Source organism: Bombina bombina, chromosome 5 (assembly GCF_027579735.1).
Source record: "Bombina bombina isolate aBomBom1 chromosome 5, aBomBom1.pri, whole genome shotgun sequence".
Classification (NCBI taxonomy): domain Eukaryota; kingdom Metazoa; phylum Chordata; class Amphibia; order Anura; family Bombinatoridae; genus Bombina; species Bombina bombina.
The window spans coordinates 1086104545-1086118304 of NC_069503.1; the positions used below are offsets into that span (position 1 = coordinate 1086104545).

A 13760-nucleotide genomic window follows, 5' to 3' on the forward strand; every position below is an offset into this window, starting at 1 on the left:
ATGATGCCGCTTAGTACCGGGAAAATGACTCTGAGTGAGACTGAGAGAGAGGGAAGATTCAAGAAACAAGCTGCCACTGTGTCCCTGGAGCTTTATATGCAAAGGTAAAGCACTTTAATCAGCACCTGAGGTTTATTATAAGTAGTATACAATTAGAAAGAAAAGATATACTAAGGTTGTGATTGACAACCTTAGTATATCGTTTCTTTCTGATTAAATAATAGGAAAGGGAGAATATTTAGTGTGAATAAAGTTAGTGGCTTGTCAAGAGACTTCTAGCAATATTGGGTGATAAGTTATGGAAAAAATAAAGCCTGAGTTAAATACTGGATGTGTATCTGCATCTGTATAATAACACCCAGCTCTATACAAAGACACAGAAGTGACACTGGCACATGTGTATAGTCAGACAAGGGCTGGTTATAGGATCAGTGGTATCTGCATCAGTATAATAACACCCAGCACTATATAATGACACAGTAGTGACACTGGCACATGGGTATAGACAGAGGAGGGCTGGTTATAGGATCAGTGGTATCTGCATCAGTATAATAACACCCAGCACTATATAATGACACAGTAGTGACACTGGCTCATGGGTATAGCCAGAGGAGGGCTGGTTATAGAATCAGTGGTATCTGCATCAGTATAATAACACCCAGCACTATATAATGACACAGTAGTGACACTGGCACATGGGTATAGCCAGAGGATGGCTGGTTATAAAATCAGTGGTATCTGCATCCGTATAATAACACCCAGCACTATATAATGACACAGTAGTGACACTGGCACATGGGTATAGACAGAGGAGGGCTGGTTATAGGATCAGTGGTATCTGCATCCGTATAATAACACCCAGCACTATATAATGACACAGTAGTGACACTGGCTCATGGGTATAGCCAGAGGAGGGCTGGTTATAGAATCAGTGGTATCTGCATCAGTATAATACCCAGCACTATATATTGACACAGTAGTGGTACTGACACATGGGTATAGCCAGACAAGGGCTGGTTATAGGATCAGTGGTATCTGCATCAGTATAATAACACTCAGCACTATATAATGACAGTAGTGACACTGGCACATGCGTATATCAAGACAAGGGCTGGTTATAGGGTCAGTGGTATCTGCATCAGTATAATAACACTCAGCACTATATAATGACACAGTAGTGACACTGGCACATGGGTACAGCCAGAGGAGGGCTGGTTATAGGATCAGTGGTATCTGCATCAGTATAATAACACCCAGCACTATATAATGACACAGTAGTGACACTGGCACATGGGTTTAGCCAGAGGAGGGCTGGTTATAGAATCAGTGGTATCTGCATCAGTATAATAACACCCAGCACTATATAATGACACAGTAGTGACACTGGCACATGCGTATAGCTAGACAAGGTTATAGGATCAGTGGTATCTGTATAATAACACCCAGCACTATATAATGACACAGTATTGACACTGGCACATGGGTATAGCCAGAGGAGGGCTGGTTATAGGATCAGTGGTCTCTGCATCAGTATAATAACACCCAGCACTATACAAAGACACAGTAGTGACACTGGCACATGGGTATAGCCAGAGGAGGGTTGGTTATAGGATCAGTGGTATCTGCATCAGTATAATAACACCCAGCACTATATAATGACACAGTAGTGACACTGGCACATGGGTTTAGCCAGAGGAGAGCTGGTTATAGGGTCAGTGGTCTCTGCATCAGTATAATAACACCCAGCTCTATATAAAGACACAGTAGTGACACTGGCACATGGATATAGCCAGAGGAGGGCTGGTTATAGGATCAGTGGTCTCTGCATCAGTCTAATAACATTTAGCACTATATAATGATGTTTTTTATTTCAAATGTACCTTGGTGTCCTTCACTAAGGACTTTACTTTGGAAAATGTCTGCCACAGCCTTGGTTCATGCCTATCCCTGGTCTTACAAGCCCAGAGTACTTAAAGGACCATTATACACTCATTTTTTCTTTGCATAAATGTTTTGTAGATGATCTAGTTATAAAGCCCATAAAGCTTGTTTTTTTAAAAAAATTTTTTATAATTTTGCTTATTTTTAAAGAACATTGCTCTGATTTTCAGACTAACCAAGCCCCAAAGTTTTATTTGAATACCGTCAGCTACTTTCTCCAGCTTGCTCCTGTTTGTGTAAAGGGTCTTTTCATATGCAAAAGAAGGGGGAGTGGGGGTGTCTTATTTACCACTTGCAGTGGGCTTTCCAACTGCCTTTTCAACAGAGCTAAACTGAAAGCTTCTAAGTAAGTTTTTAAACCATTTTATACTGGATTTTTATATCAGTATCTGTGCATCTTATTCTTTATATTAGTGTCTATTACATGCAGTTATATGAAAATGAGTGTATACTGTCCCTTTAAAGGGATATGAAATTTAAACATTTTTCTTTCAGGATTCAGATATTATCTATCATCTTGTGCTTCATTCTTTAGATATACTTTGTTGATGAAATATCTCCCTACAATGTCCTTTTTTAAATATGTTTTACACTGTTTGTATATCTCTTTATATAAAAGAGTAATGCCTGAAAACAGTTATATGAGTTCTCCAACTACATCAATCCCTGCTAGACAATTAAAGGACCAGTCAACACAGTAGATTTGCATAATCAACAAATGCAAGATAACAAGACGATGCAATAGCACTTAGTCTGAACTTCAAATGAGTAGTAGATTTTTTTTCTGACAATTTTAAAAGTTATGTCTTTTTCCACTCCCCCTGTGCCATGTGACAGCCATCAGCCAATCACAAATGCATACACGTACCATGTGACAGCAATCAGCCATTCACAAATGCATACACACTTATTCTTGCACATGCTCTGTAGGAGCTGGTGACTCAAACAGTTTAAATATAAAAAGACTGTGCACATTTTGTTAATGGAAGTAAATTGGAAAGTTGTTTAAAATGGCATGCTCTATCTGAATAATGAAAGTTTAATTTTGATTGAGTGTCCCTTTAAATACATGATATATACAAATTTATTCCAAAGAAATGTAATGATTTGTGCAAGTAAAACTCAATATCATGTTTTTTTTACTTGTAGCTTATGGCGATGAAAGCGATTCATGGCATAACAACTGTATAATACAAACAACGCCATGGAGTTCTTGCACTAAAACTTGTGGCATGGGAATTTCTACGCGGATATCTAATGATAATGCAAACTGTAAACTCCAAAAAGAACGTCGTCTGTGCAACATGAGACCATGTGATGTGGACATAACCAATCATATAAAGGTGGGAAGAATTATTGTCACTGATTGGCCAAAATGCTGTTCCTTTCACAATAAGATTTAGTATCCTCTTTTGTAAGCAGGGATATATTTTAGCATACACCAATTAGGTCTATGCCTAGGGCAGTTATCACCCTTTCTTAAATGAGGCTGCATGACCCTTCCTTGTGTCCCTGGTCTTCATTTTTTTAGAAATCTTTGGGACAAAAATGAGCTTGTGGTGAGAAGTTTAGTGGGTATAGATTTCTCAGTGTCTAGGGCAACACAAAAGCTTAATACACCTCTGGTTGTAAGAATATAAGATGCCATCATATTTTTCAACATGCATTTAAGCAACCTTTAAGTGTATCAAAAATTGTTGCAGTATTAACTAATGTTCCTTAGTTATGAGGAAAAGCTGAATAAATCCTTGATCACTTTGTTTTCCCAATATTGCTTCATTGTTAGTCTATCCCATTGCTGCTCAATTTAAGAGGTAGATTGCCAGTTATGCGCGTTAGAGGGTTTTTAACGAACGCAACTTGCGTTAATTCACCCTCCATAGCGCTGCCATTACAAGTTTTGAAAATTTCAGATTAATATAAAAAGAAATGAATGTATTAAAATTGTCTCATAAACAAGACCATTTAAACTAAATAACTTTATTGGAGACAAAAAATAGTCCGATTGGACTGGTACACACGCACACGCACACATACACTTTTAAAACTAGCTTGAACTCAGAAAAGAGACAATGCTGGAATAGAATAGAAATATGCGTAAGTCAGAAAATTATTCTGGTATTTCAATCATAAGATGGCAATTTTTGAATAAACCTATAATAAGTTATTGTCTTCGGTTGCAATAGCAGGTATATACATCGAAGAATTAACGCTATGAAGTTCTATATTTAGCTCAGCTCCTGCTTATATAGCAGATATCCAATGTGAAAAGATGAGACAAAGTCACACTATGATATATATCACCTGATTTGGTTCTATTACAAATGGCTCACATATACAGATTATGGCATCTACTTATCAAAGCGTCAACTGTGCTGCATTCGCTGGCACCAATACGCTCGCTTGACATCGCCTAACATCGCTGCCGTGGACCTGAATACGTTCTCCATATTTAACAAAAAAGCTGCCAAAAAGCTGTGCACCAAGTATGGGGCGATGAGCAGCAGACTGTTGTTAACTAACAGTCATCGATCTCGCTGCTCTTCGGTTTTTTCACAGCTTTATTTGTATACTGCCACTTTTGTATACTGCTACTAAACACCCACACTATACTACACTGTTTTACCCCTAAACCGCAGCTCCCGGAGCCCACCACCAATCAAATAAAGTTATTAACTCCTAAACCGCCACTCCCGGACCCCACCGCAATGAAAGAAACTGTTTAACCCCTAAACCGCCACTCCTGGAGCCCACCGCCACCTACATTATACTTATTAACCCCTAATCTGCTGCCCCCTACACACCGGCGCCGCCACCTACATTACATTTATTAACCCCTAATCTGCTGCCCACAACGTCGCCACCACTATTCTAAATTTATTAACCCCTAAACCTAAGTCTAACCCACTTACCCTAACACCCCCTAACTTAAATATTATTTAAATAAATCTAAAGAAAAATTAATATTATTAACTAAATTATTCCTATTTAAAACTAAATACTTACCTATAAAATAAACCCTAAACTAGCTATAATATAACTAATAGTTATGTTGTAGCTAGCTTAGGGTTTATTTTTATTTTACAGGCAACTTTGTACTTATTTTAACTAGGTAGAATAGTTACTAAATAGTTATTAACTATTTAATAACTACCTAGATAAAATAAATACAAATTTACCTGTAAAATAAAACCTAACCTAAGTTACAATTACACCTAACACTACACTACGATTAAATTATTTCTCTAAATTAAATACAATTAAATACAATTAAATTAAATTATCATAAGTACAAAAAAACCCACTAAATTGCAGAAAATAATAAACAAATTACAAGATTTTTAAACGAATTACACATAATCTAATAGCCCTATCAAAATAAAAAAAGCTTCCCCCAATAAAAATAACCCTAGCCTAAACTAAACTACCAATAGCCCTTAAAAGGGCCTTTTGCGGGGCATTGCCCCAAAGTAATCAGCTCATTTACCTGGAAAAAAAATACAAACAACCCCCCCCAACAGTAAAACCCACCACCCACACAACCAACCCCACAAAAAAAAATACTAACTAAAAAAAACTAAGCTCCCCATTGCCCTGAAAAGGGCATTTGGATGGGTATTGCCCTTAAAAGGGCAGTTAGCTCTTTTGCAGCCCAAAGCCCTAACCTAAAAATAAAACCCACCCAATACACCCTTAAAAAAAACCTTACACTAACCCCATGAAGATCACATTACCGGGAGACGTCTTCATCCAAGCCGGGCAAAAGTGGTCCTCCTGACAGGCAGAAGTGGTCCTCCAGATGGCAGAAGTCTTCATCCAGATGGCATCTTCTATCTTCATCCATCCGGCGCAGAGCGGGTCCATCTTCAAGACATCCGACGCGGAGCATCCTCTTCGGCCGACGACTACCCGACGAATGAAGGTTCCTTTAAGTGACGTCATCCAAGATGGTGTCCCTTAGATTCCTATTGGTTGATAGAATTCTATCAGCCAATCGGAATTAAGGTAGAAAAAATCCTATTGGCTGATGCAATCAGCCAATAGGATTGAACTTCAATCCTATTGGCTGATTGGAACAGCCAATAGGATTGAGCTCACATTCTATTGGCAGTTCCAATCAGCCAATAGGATTGAAGTTCAAAAAGGGCATTTTGTGGGGCATTGCCCCAATGTAATCAGCTCTTTTACCTGGAAAAAAAATACAAACAACCCCCCCCAACAGTAAAACCCACCACCCACACAACCAACCCCACAAAAAAAAACTAGTTAGTATTGCATCAGCCAATAGGATTTTTTCTACCTTAATTCCGATTTGCTGATAGAATTCTATCAGCCAATTGGAATCTAAGGGATGCCATCTTGGATGACGTCACTTAAAGGAACCTTCATTCATCGGGTAGTCGTCGGCCGAAGAGGATGCTCCGCGTTGGATGTCTTGAAGATGGACACACTCTGTGCCGGATGGATGAAGATAGAAGATGCCGTCTGGATGAAGACTTCTGCCATCTGGAGGACCACTTCTGCCTGTCAGGAGGACCACTTCTGCCCGGCTTGGATGAAGACGTCTCCCGGTAAGGTGATCTTCATGGGGTTAGTGTTAGGTTTTTTTAAGGGTGTATTGGGTGGGTTTTATTTTTAGGTTAGGGCTTTGGGCCAAAAAAAGAGCTAACTGCCCTTTTAAGGGCAATGCCCATCCAAATGCCCTTTTCAGGGCAATGTGGAGTTTAGGTTTTTTTTAGTTAGTATTTTTTTGGGGGTTGGTTGTGTGGGTGGTGGGTTTTACTGTTGGGGGGATTGTTTGTATTTTTTTTCCAGGTAAAAGAGCTGATTACTTTGGGGCAATGCCACGCAAAAGGCCCTTTTAAGGGCTATTGGTAGTTTAGGATAGGGTTTTTTTTTTATTTTGATAGGGCTATTAGCTTAGGTGTAATTAGTTTAAAAATCTTGTAATTTGTTTATTATTTTCTGTAATTTAGTGTTTGTTTTTTTGTACTTTAGATAATTTAATTGTATTTAATTGTATGTAATTTAGGGAAATAATTTAATTATAGTTTAGTGTTAGGTGTAATTGTAACTTGGGTTAGGTTTTATTTTACAGGTAAATTTGTATTTATTTTATCTAGGTAGTTATTAAATAGTTAATAACTATGTAATAACTATTGTACTTAGTTAAAATAAATACAAATTGCCTGTAAAATAAAAATAAACCCTAAGATAGATACAATGTAACTATTAGTTATATTGTAGCTAGCTTAGGGTTTATTTTATAGGTAAGTATTTAGTTTTAAATAGGAATAATTTAGTTAATAATATACATTTTTCTGTAGATTTATTTAAATAATATTTAGGTTAAGGGGTGTTAGGGTTAGAGTTAGACTTAGGTTTAGGGGTTAATACATTTAGAATAGTGGCGGCGACATTAGTTTCAGAGTATAACATTTTATGCAGATGTAAAAATCTTAGATAAAATGCCTCCTTGCATCTGGAAAGTCCTTGCATAAAGGGGTAGTAAACTGGAATGTTATATATATAATTTCTACAGCATTGTCAAACAATCATAAATACACTGCTGCTAAAACAATGTGTTTTTATGGACCCCTGGCCCCACTATACAACTGCTACCATACTGAAGTTACAATCCGAAATTGCACAAAGAAATAAAAAACATTTGCTAAGTAAGTTCTACCTCCTCTGCAGATGAAAGTGATCTGCCGTCTGACTCAGGCACACAGTATACAAACAAAGTGCCAAGTCTCACACTGTACATAGTGGTTTAGTGCACACTCAGAAATCCTCTCAAATGCTAATACTTTACTCCTTGTAATAACATTTTCAATGCTCAATTAGCAATCTACTGTAGTACCCACTGGTTGCTGCCTCATGGCCCCCCTGGCCCATTGGGCCCCTGACAGGAGTCACCCCTGTAACCCCCTGATGGCGGCCCTGGCTGTAGCACTTTCACCATAGGCTACCAGGTTGGAAAACAAGGTTTTGCAGTCTTCTCTGGCATCCATGTGGTTAAATCAAAAGTGAATTACACTGTAAAGATAATATAAAAATTCCATAACATTCAAATTTGTGTTTATTGCCTTTTTTTTTTACCCTTTAGCCTGGAAAAAAATGTTTGGCCGTGTACAGAGAAAATGAACCAAAGAACTTTACCATTTCTGGCTGTGTGAGCAAAACTACTTACAGACCTAAGTACTGTGGAGTTTGTACCGATGACAGATGCTGCACACCTTACAAGTCAAAGACCATTCAAGTCAAATTCAACTGCCCAGATGGCAGTGATCTCTCTTGGAACGTTATGTGGATCAACGCCTGCTTTTGTAACCTGAGTTGCCGAAAACCTAATGACATTTTTGCAGATCTAGAAAGTTATCATGATTTTACAGAAATCATAAACTAATGAACAATTTGCTGAAGGTTTCATTTTAATGTTTTTACAATATGACCTTCTAGTCCACAAATCCCATTTCCCATGGTGTGTTACCTGCAAATACAGTAACAGCAATAATGTTAGCTTGGAGGAAACTTCCCCAGTATTATTATAATGATTTACTGCAAGCAAGACATATGAATTATGAGTTGATTCCTGGCAAGATTTTTGCTTTAGATGAATTTGCTCTTTAAAACTGATGGAATTTTTTTTCCCCATTAAAAAAGCCTCCAAGATTGGTGACTATGCATTTTCAGACTTTTAAGTTTATTACCTTTAAGTTTATTATAATATATGTTTTGGATTATGCATTAGGTCCAGATTCTTTAAAACTCTCTACTCAGGTACAATTTAAAGGGACAGTCAACTCCAGAATTTTTGTTGTTTAAAAAGAAAGATAATCCCTTTATTACCCATTCCCCAGTTTTGCATATCCAACACAGTTATAATAATACACGTTTAAGTAGCACAGATGAATATTAAAGGGACAGTCTACACCAGCATTTTTATTGTTTTAAAAGATAGATAATCTCTTTCTTACCCATTCCCCAGTTTTGCATAACCAACACAGTTATATTAATATACTTTTAACCTCTGTGATTATCTTGTATCTAAGCCTCTGCAAACTGCCCCTTTATTTCAGTTCTTTTGACAGACATGCAGTTTAGCCAATCAGTGCTCACTCCTAGGTCACTTTACGTGCATGAGCTCAATGTTATCTATATGAAACATGTGAACTAATGCCCTGTAGTGGTCAAAATGTATTCAGATTAGAGACAGTCTTCAAGGTCTAAGAAATTAGCATATGAACCTCCTAGGTTTAGCTTTTAACTAAGAATACCAAGAGAACTAAGCTAAATTTGTGATAAAAATAAATTAGGAAGTTGTTTAAAATTACATGCCCTATTTAAATCATGTAAGGTTTTTTTGGACTTGACTGTCCCTTTAACTTAAATGATTTGTGAGTACTGCAAGTTCCACTTATTACATTGATATAAACAGACGTGTGTGGAACTAGATGCAAATACACTGTAAACACCACAATTAGATGTAGTTGCTTAAAGAAATATGTAATCAGCAATAGGTGCTCCCTGATAAATTTACTCTTCCCTGCAAGATTTTCCATTCCATAGAGCTTCATTATTTCCATGGGAACGTCCCTACTCTGTAGACCTGTCCCTGCTACCATAAGTGTGATCATTTCACTCCATGCCTTTGGTCTTTTAATGTACAAATTGTATATTTGAGATTCTGCTGCCATAATTATCTGTTTACTATAAACTGATTAGCCGGAGACTGCATTTTAACGTAGTTAGGTTATCTATGTATATTTCTTAAAAGCAGTTCCCCAATCATAGGACTTACAGGGGCTTATTTTTATGAAAATATATAAAAGTATAAAATGTTACTAGATCAATCGCAAAATATGATTATACCTTTGTTAAAGGGACATTAAACTGCTACTCACTATGCCATTTTAAAATGTGTAGTGAGATTTATATATATATATATATATATATATATATATAAATCTGTTAATACCAAACCTGTAATAGTGTTAATACCAAACCAATAATAATGTATTATATAGACCAAGGATTGGAAACAAAAAAATTGTTAAATTCCTTAATGAGGAGTCCTATTTAATTTTTATTGGGAATTCCAATCAGGATCAACCTCAAAGAGAACAAGAAGCAGGAACATCCATAGGGGCCTATTTATCATCTTCGGATGGACGGACAGTCTGCCCAACATCGATAAATGCATACGCTGTCGGCATTTATCATTGCACAAGCATTCCTTGTGAACTGCTTGTGCAATACCGCCCCTGCACATTTGCGGCCGATCTGTCGCTAGTAGGGGGTGTCAATCAACCCGATCGTATCCGATCGGGCTGATTACTGTCCACCGTCTCAGAGATGGCGGGTGAGTTACGGAGCAGCAGTCTTAAGACCGCTGCATCTTAACTCCTGTTTCCGAAGGCTTGCGCAGAAACAGATGCATTGTTGCCGATTGACACTTTGATAAATCGACCTCATAGTGTGATTCTGCTTTCAATATAATTCAGCACATTTTTACTTTGCAGAGTTTATACTCTTGTGGTGCAGAGCTTTCATCAGCTCTGGTTATAGCGCTCTATTTAAAACCTCCAGCAAAACTGGATACCAGGTAACAAATGTATAAAAATATACACAAGTATATAAATCACTTACGGCTAGATTTAGAGTTGGGCGGTAGCCGTCAAAACCAGCGTTAGAGGCTCCTAACGCTGGTTTTTACCGCCCTCTGGTATTTGGAGTCAGTCAGGAAAGGGTCTAACGCTCACTTTGCAGCCGTGACTTTTCCATACCGCAGATCCCCCTATGCCATTTGCGTATCCTATCTTTTCAATGGGATCTTTCTAACGCCGGTATTTAGAGTCTTGGCTGAAGTGAGCGTTAGAAATCTAACGACAAAACTCCAGCCGCAGAAAAAAGTCAGTAGTTAAGAGCTTTTTGGGCTAACGCCGGTTTATAAAGCTCTTAACTACTGTGCTCTAAAGTACACTAACACCCATAAACTACCTATGTACCCCTAAACCGAGGTCCCCCCACATCGCCGCCACTCTAATTAAATTTTTTAACCCCTAATCTGCCGTCCGCACGCCGCCGCAAGATACATTATACTTATGTACCCCTAATCTGCTGCCCCTAACACCGCCGACCCCTATATTATATTTATTAACCCCTAATCTGCCCCCCTCAACGTCGCCTCCACCTGCCTACACTTATTAACCCCTAATCTGCCGACCGGACCGCGCCGCTATTATAATAAAATTATTAACCCCTAATCCGCCTCACTCCCGCCTCAATAACCCTATAATAAATAGTATTAACCCCTAATCTGCCCTCCCTAATATCGCCGACACCTAACTTCAAGCATTAACCCCTAATCTGCCGACCGGAGCTCACCGCTACTATAATACATTTTTTAACCCCTAAAGCTAAGTCTAACCCTAACACTAACACCCCCCTAAATTAAATATAATTTAAATCTAACGAAATAAATTAACTCTTATTAAATAAATTATTCCTATTTAAAGCTAAATCCTTACCTGTAAAATAAACCCTAATATAGCTACAATATAAATTATAATTATATTGTAGCTATTTTAGGATTAAGATTTATTTTACAGGCAACTTTGTAATTATTTTAACCAGGTACAATAGCTATTAAATAGTTCATAACTATTTAATAGTTACCTAGTTAAAATAATTACAAAATTACCTGTAAAATAAATCCTAACCTAAGTTACAATTAAACCTAACACTACACTAGCATTAAATAAATTAAATAAAATACCTACAATTACCTACAATTAAACCTAACACTACACTATCAATAAATTAATTAAATAAACTACCTACAATTAAACCTAACACTACACTATCAATAAATTAATTAAATAAAATACTTACAAATAACTACAATGAAATAAACTAACTAAAGTACAAAAAATAAAAAAGTACTAATAAATAAAAAAATATTTACAAACATTAGAAAAATATTACACCAATTTTAAACTAATTACACCTACTCTAAGCCCCCTAATAAAATAACAAAGCCCCCCAAAATAAAAAAATGCCCTACCCTGTTCTAAATTAAAAAAGTTCAAAGCTCTTTTACCTTACCAGCCCTGAAAAGGGCCCTTTGCGTGGCATGCCCCAAAGAATTCAGCTCTTTTGCCTGTAAAAAAAAACATACAATACCCCCGCAACATTACAACCCACCACCCACATACCCCTAATCTAACCCAAACCCCCCTTAAATAAACCTAACACTAAGCCCCTGAAGATCTCCCTACCTTGTCTTCACCTCACCGGGTTCAGCGATCGGTCCAGAAGAGGGTCCGAAGTCTTGATCCAAGCGGCGGCTGAAGAACTCCATCATCGGGCTGAAGTCGGAAGTCCATCATCGGGATGAAGTCTTCTATCAAGCTGCATCTTCAATCTTCTTTCTTCTGGAGCGGAGCGGAGCCATCTTCTTCCCAGCCGTCGCAGATCCAACCTCTTCAAGCGACGCCTACTCGCTGAATGACGGTTCCTTTAAATGACGTCATCCAAGATGGCGTCCCTCGAATTCCGATTGGCTGATAGGATTCTATCAGCCAATCGGAATTAAGGTAGGAATATTCTGATTGGCTGATGGAATCAGCCAATCAGATTCAAGTTCAATCCGATTGGCTGATCCAATCAGCCAATCAGATTGAGCTTGCATTCTATTGGCTGTTCAATCTGATTGGCTGATTCAATCAGCCAATCAGAATATTCCTACCTTAATTCCGATTGGCTGATAGAATCCTATCAGCCAATCGGAATTCGAGGGATGCCATCTTGGATGACGTCATTTAAAGGAACTGTCATTCGGCGAGTAGGCGTCGCTTGAAGAGGTTGGATCCGCGTCGGCTGGGAAGAAGATGGCTCCGCTCCAGAAGAAAGAAGATTGAAGATGCGGCTTGATAGAAGACTTCATCCCGATGATGGACTTCCGACTTCAGCCCGATGATGGAGTTCTTCAGCCGCCGCTTGGATCAAGACTTCGGACCCTCTTCTGGACCGATCGCTGAACCCGGTGAGGTGAAGACAAGGTAGGGAGATCTTCAGGGGCTTAGTGTTAGGTTTATTTAAGGGGGGTTTGGGTTAGATTAGGGGTATGTGAGTGGTGGGTTGTAATGTTGGGGGGGTATTGTATGGTTTTTTTTTACAGGCAAAAGAGCTGAATTCTTTGGGGCATGCCCCGCAAAGGGCCCTTTTCAGGGCTGGTAAGGTAAAAGAGCTTTGAACTTTTTTAATTTAGAATAGGGTAGGGCATTTTTTTATTTTGGGGGGGGCTTTGTTATTTTATTAGGGGGCTTAGAGTAGGTGTAATTAGTTTAAAATTGTTGTAATATTTTTCTAATGTTTGTAAATATTTTTTTATTTTTTGTAACTTAGTTCTTTTTTATTTTTTGTACTTTAGTTAGTTTATTTCATTGTAGTTATTTGTAGGTATTTTATTTAATTAATTTATTGATAGTGTAGTGTTAGGTTTAATTGTAGGTAATTGTAGGTAGTTTATTTTATTAATTTATTGATAGTGTAGTGTTAGGTTTAATTGTAACTTAGGTTAGGATTTATTTTACAGGTAATTTTGTAATTATTTTAACTATTTTAGCTATTAAATAGTTATTAACTATTTAATAGCTATTGTACCTGTTTAAAATAATTACAAAGTTGCCTGTAAAATAAATATTAATCCTAAAATAGCTACAATATAATTATAATTTATATTGTAGCTATATTAGGGTTTATTTTACAGGTAAGTATTTAGCTTTAAATAGGAATAATTTATATAATAAGAG

The 13760-nt window shown here is 37.4% G+C and overlaps 1 protein-coding gene across 1 annotated transcript in view; it reads left to right on the top strand.

Moving 5' to 3' along the window:
• Nucleotides 1-8630, top strand: part of CCN4 (cellular communication network factor 4) — a 131538-nt gene extending 122908 nt beyond the window's left edge. Inside the window, exons 4-5 of the mRNA XM_053715373.1 lie at nucleotides 3091-3284; nucleotides 8051-8630. Coding sequence (XP_053571348.1) covers nucleotides 3091-3284; nucleotides 8051-8350 — 494 coding nt within the window. The 3' untranslated portion in view covers nucleotides 8351-8630. The remainder of the gene's footprint in view (nucleotides 1-3090; nucleotides 3285-8050) is intronic.
• The last annotated feature ends 5130 nt before the right edge of the window (nucleotides 8631-13760 follow it).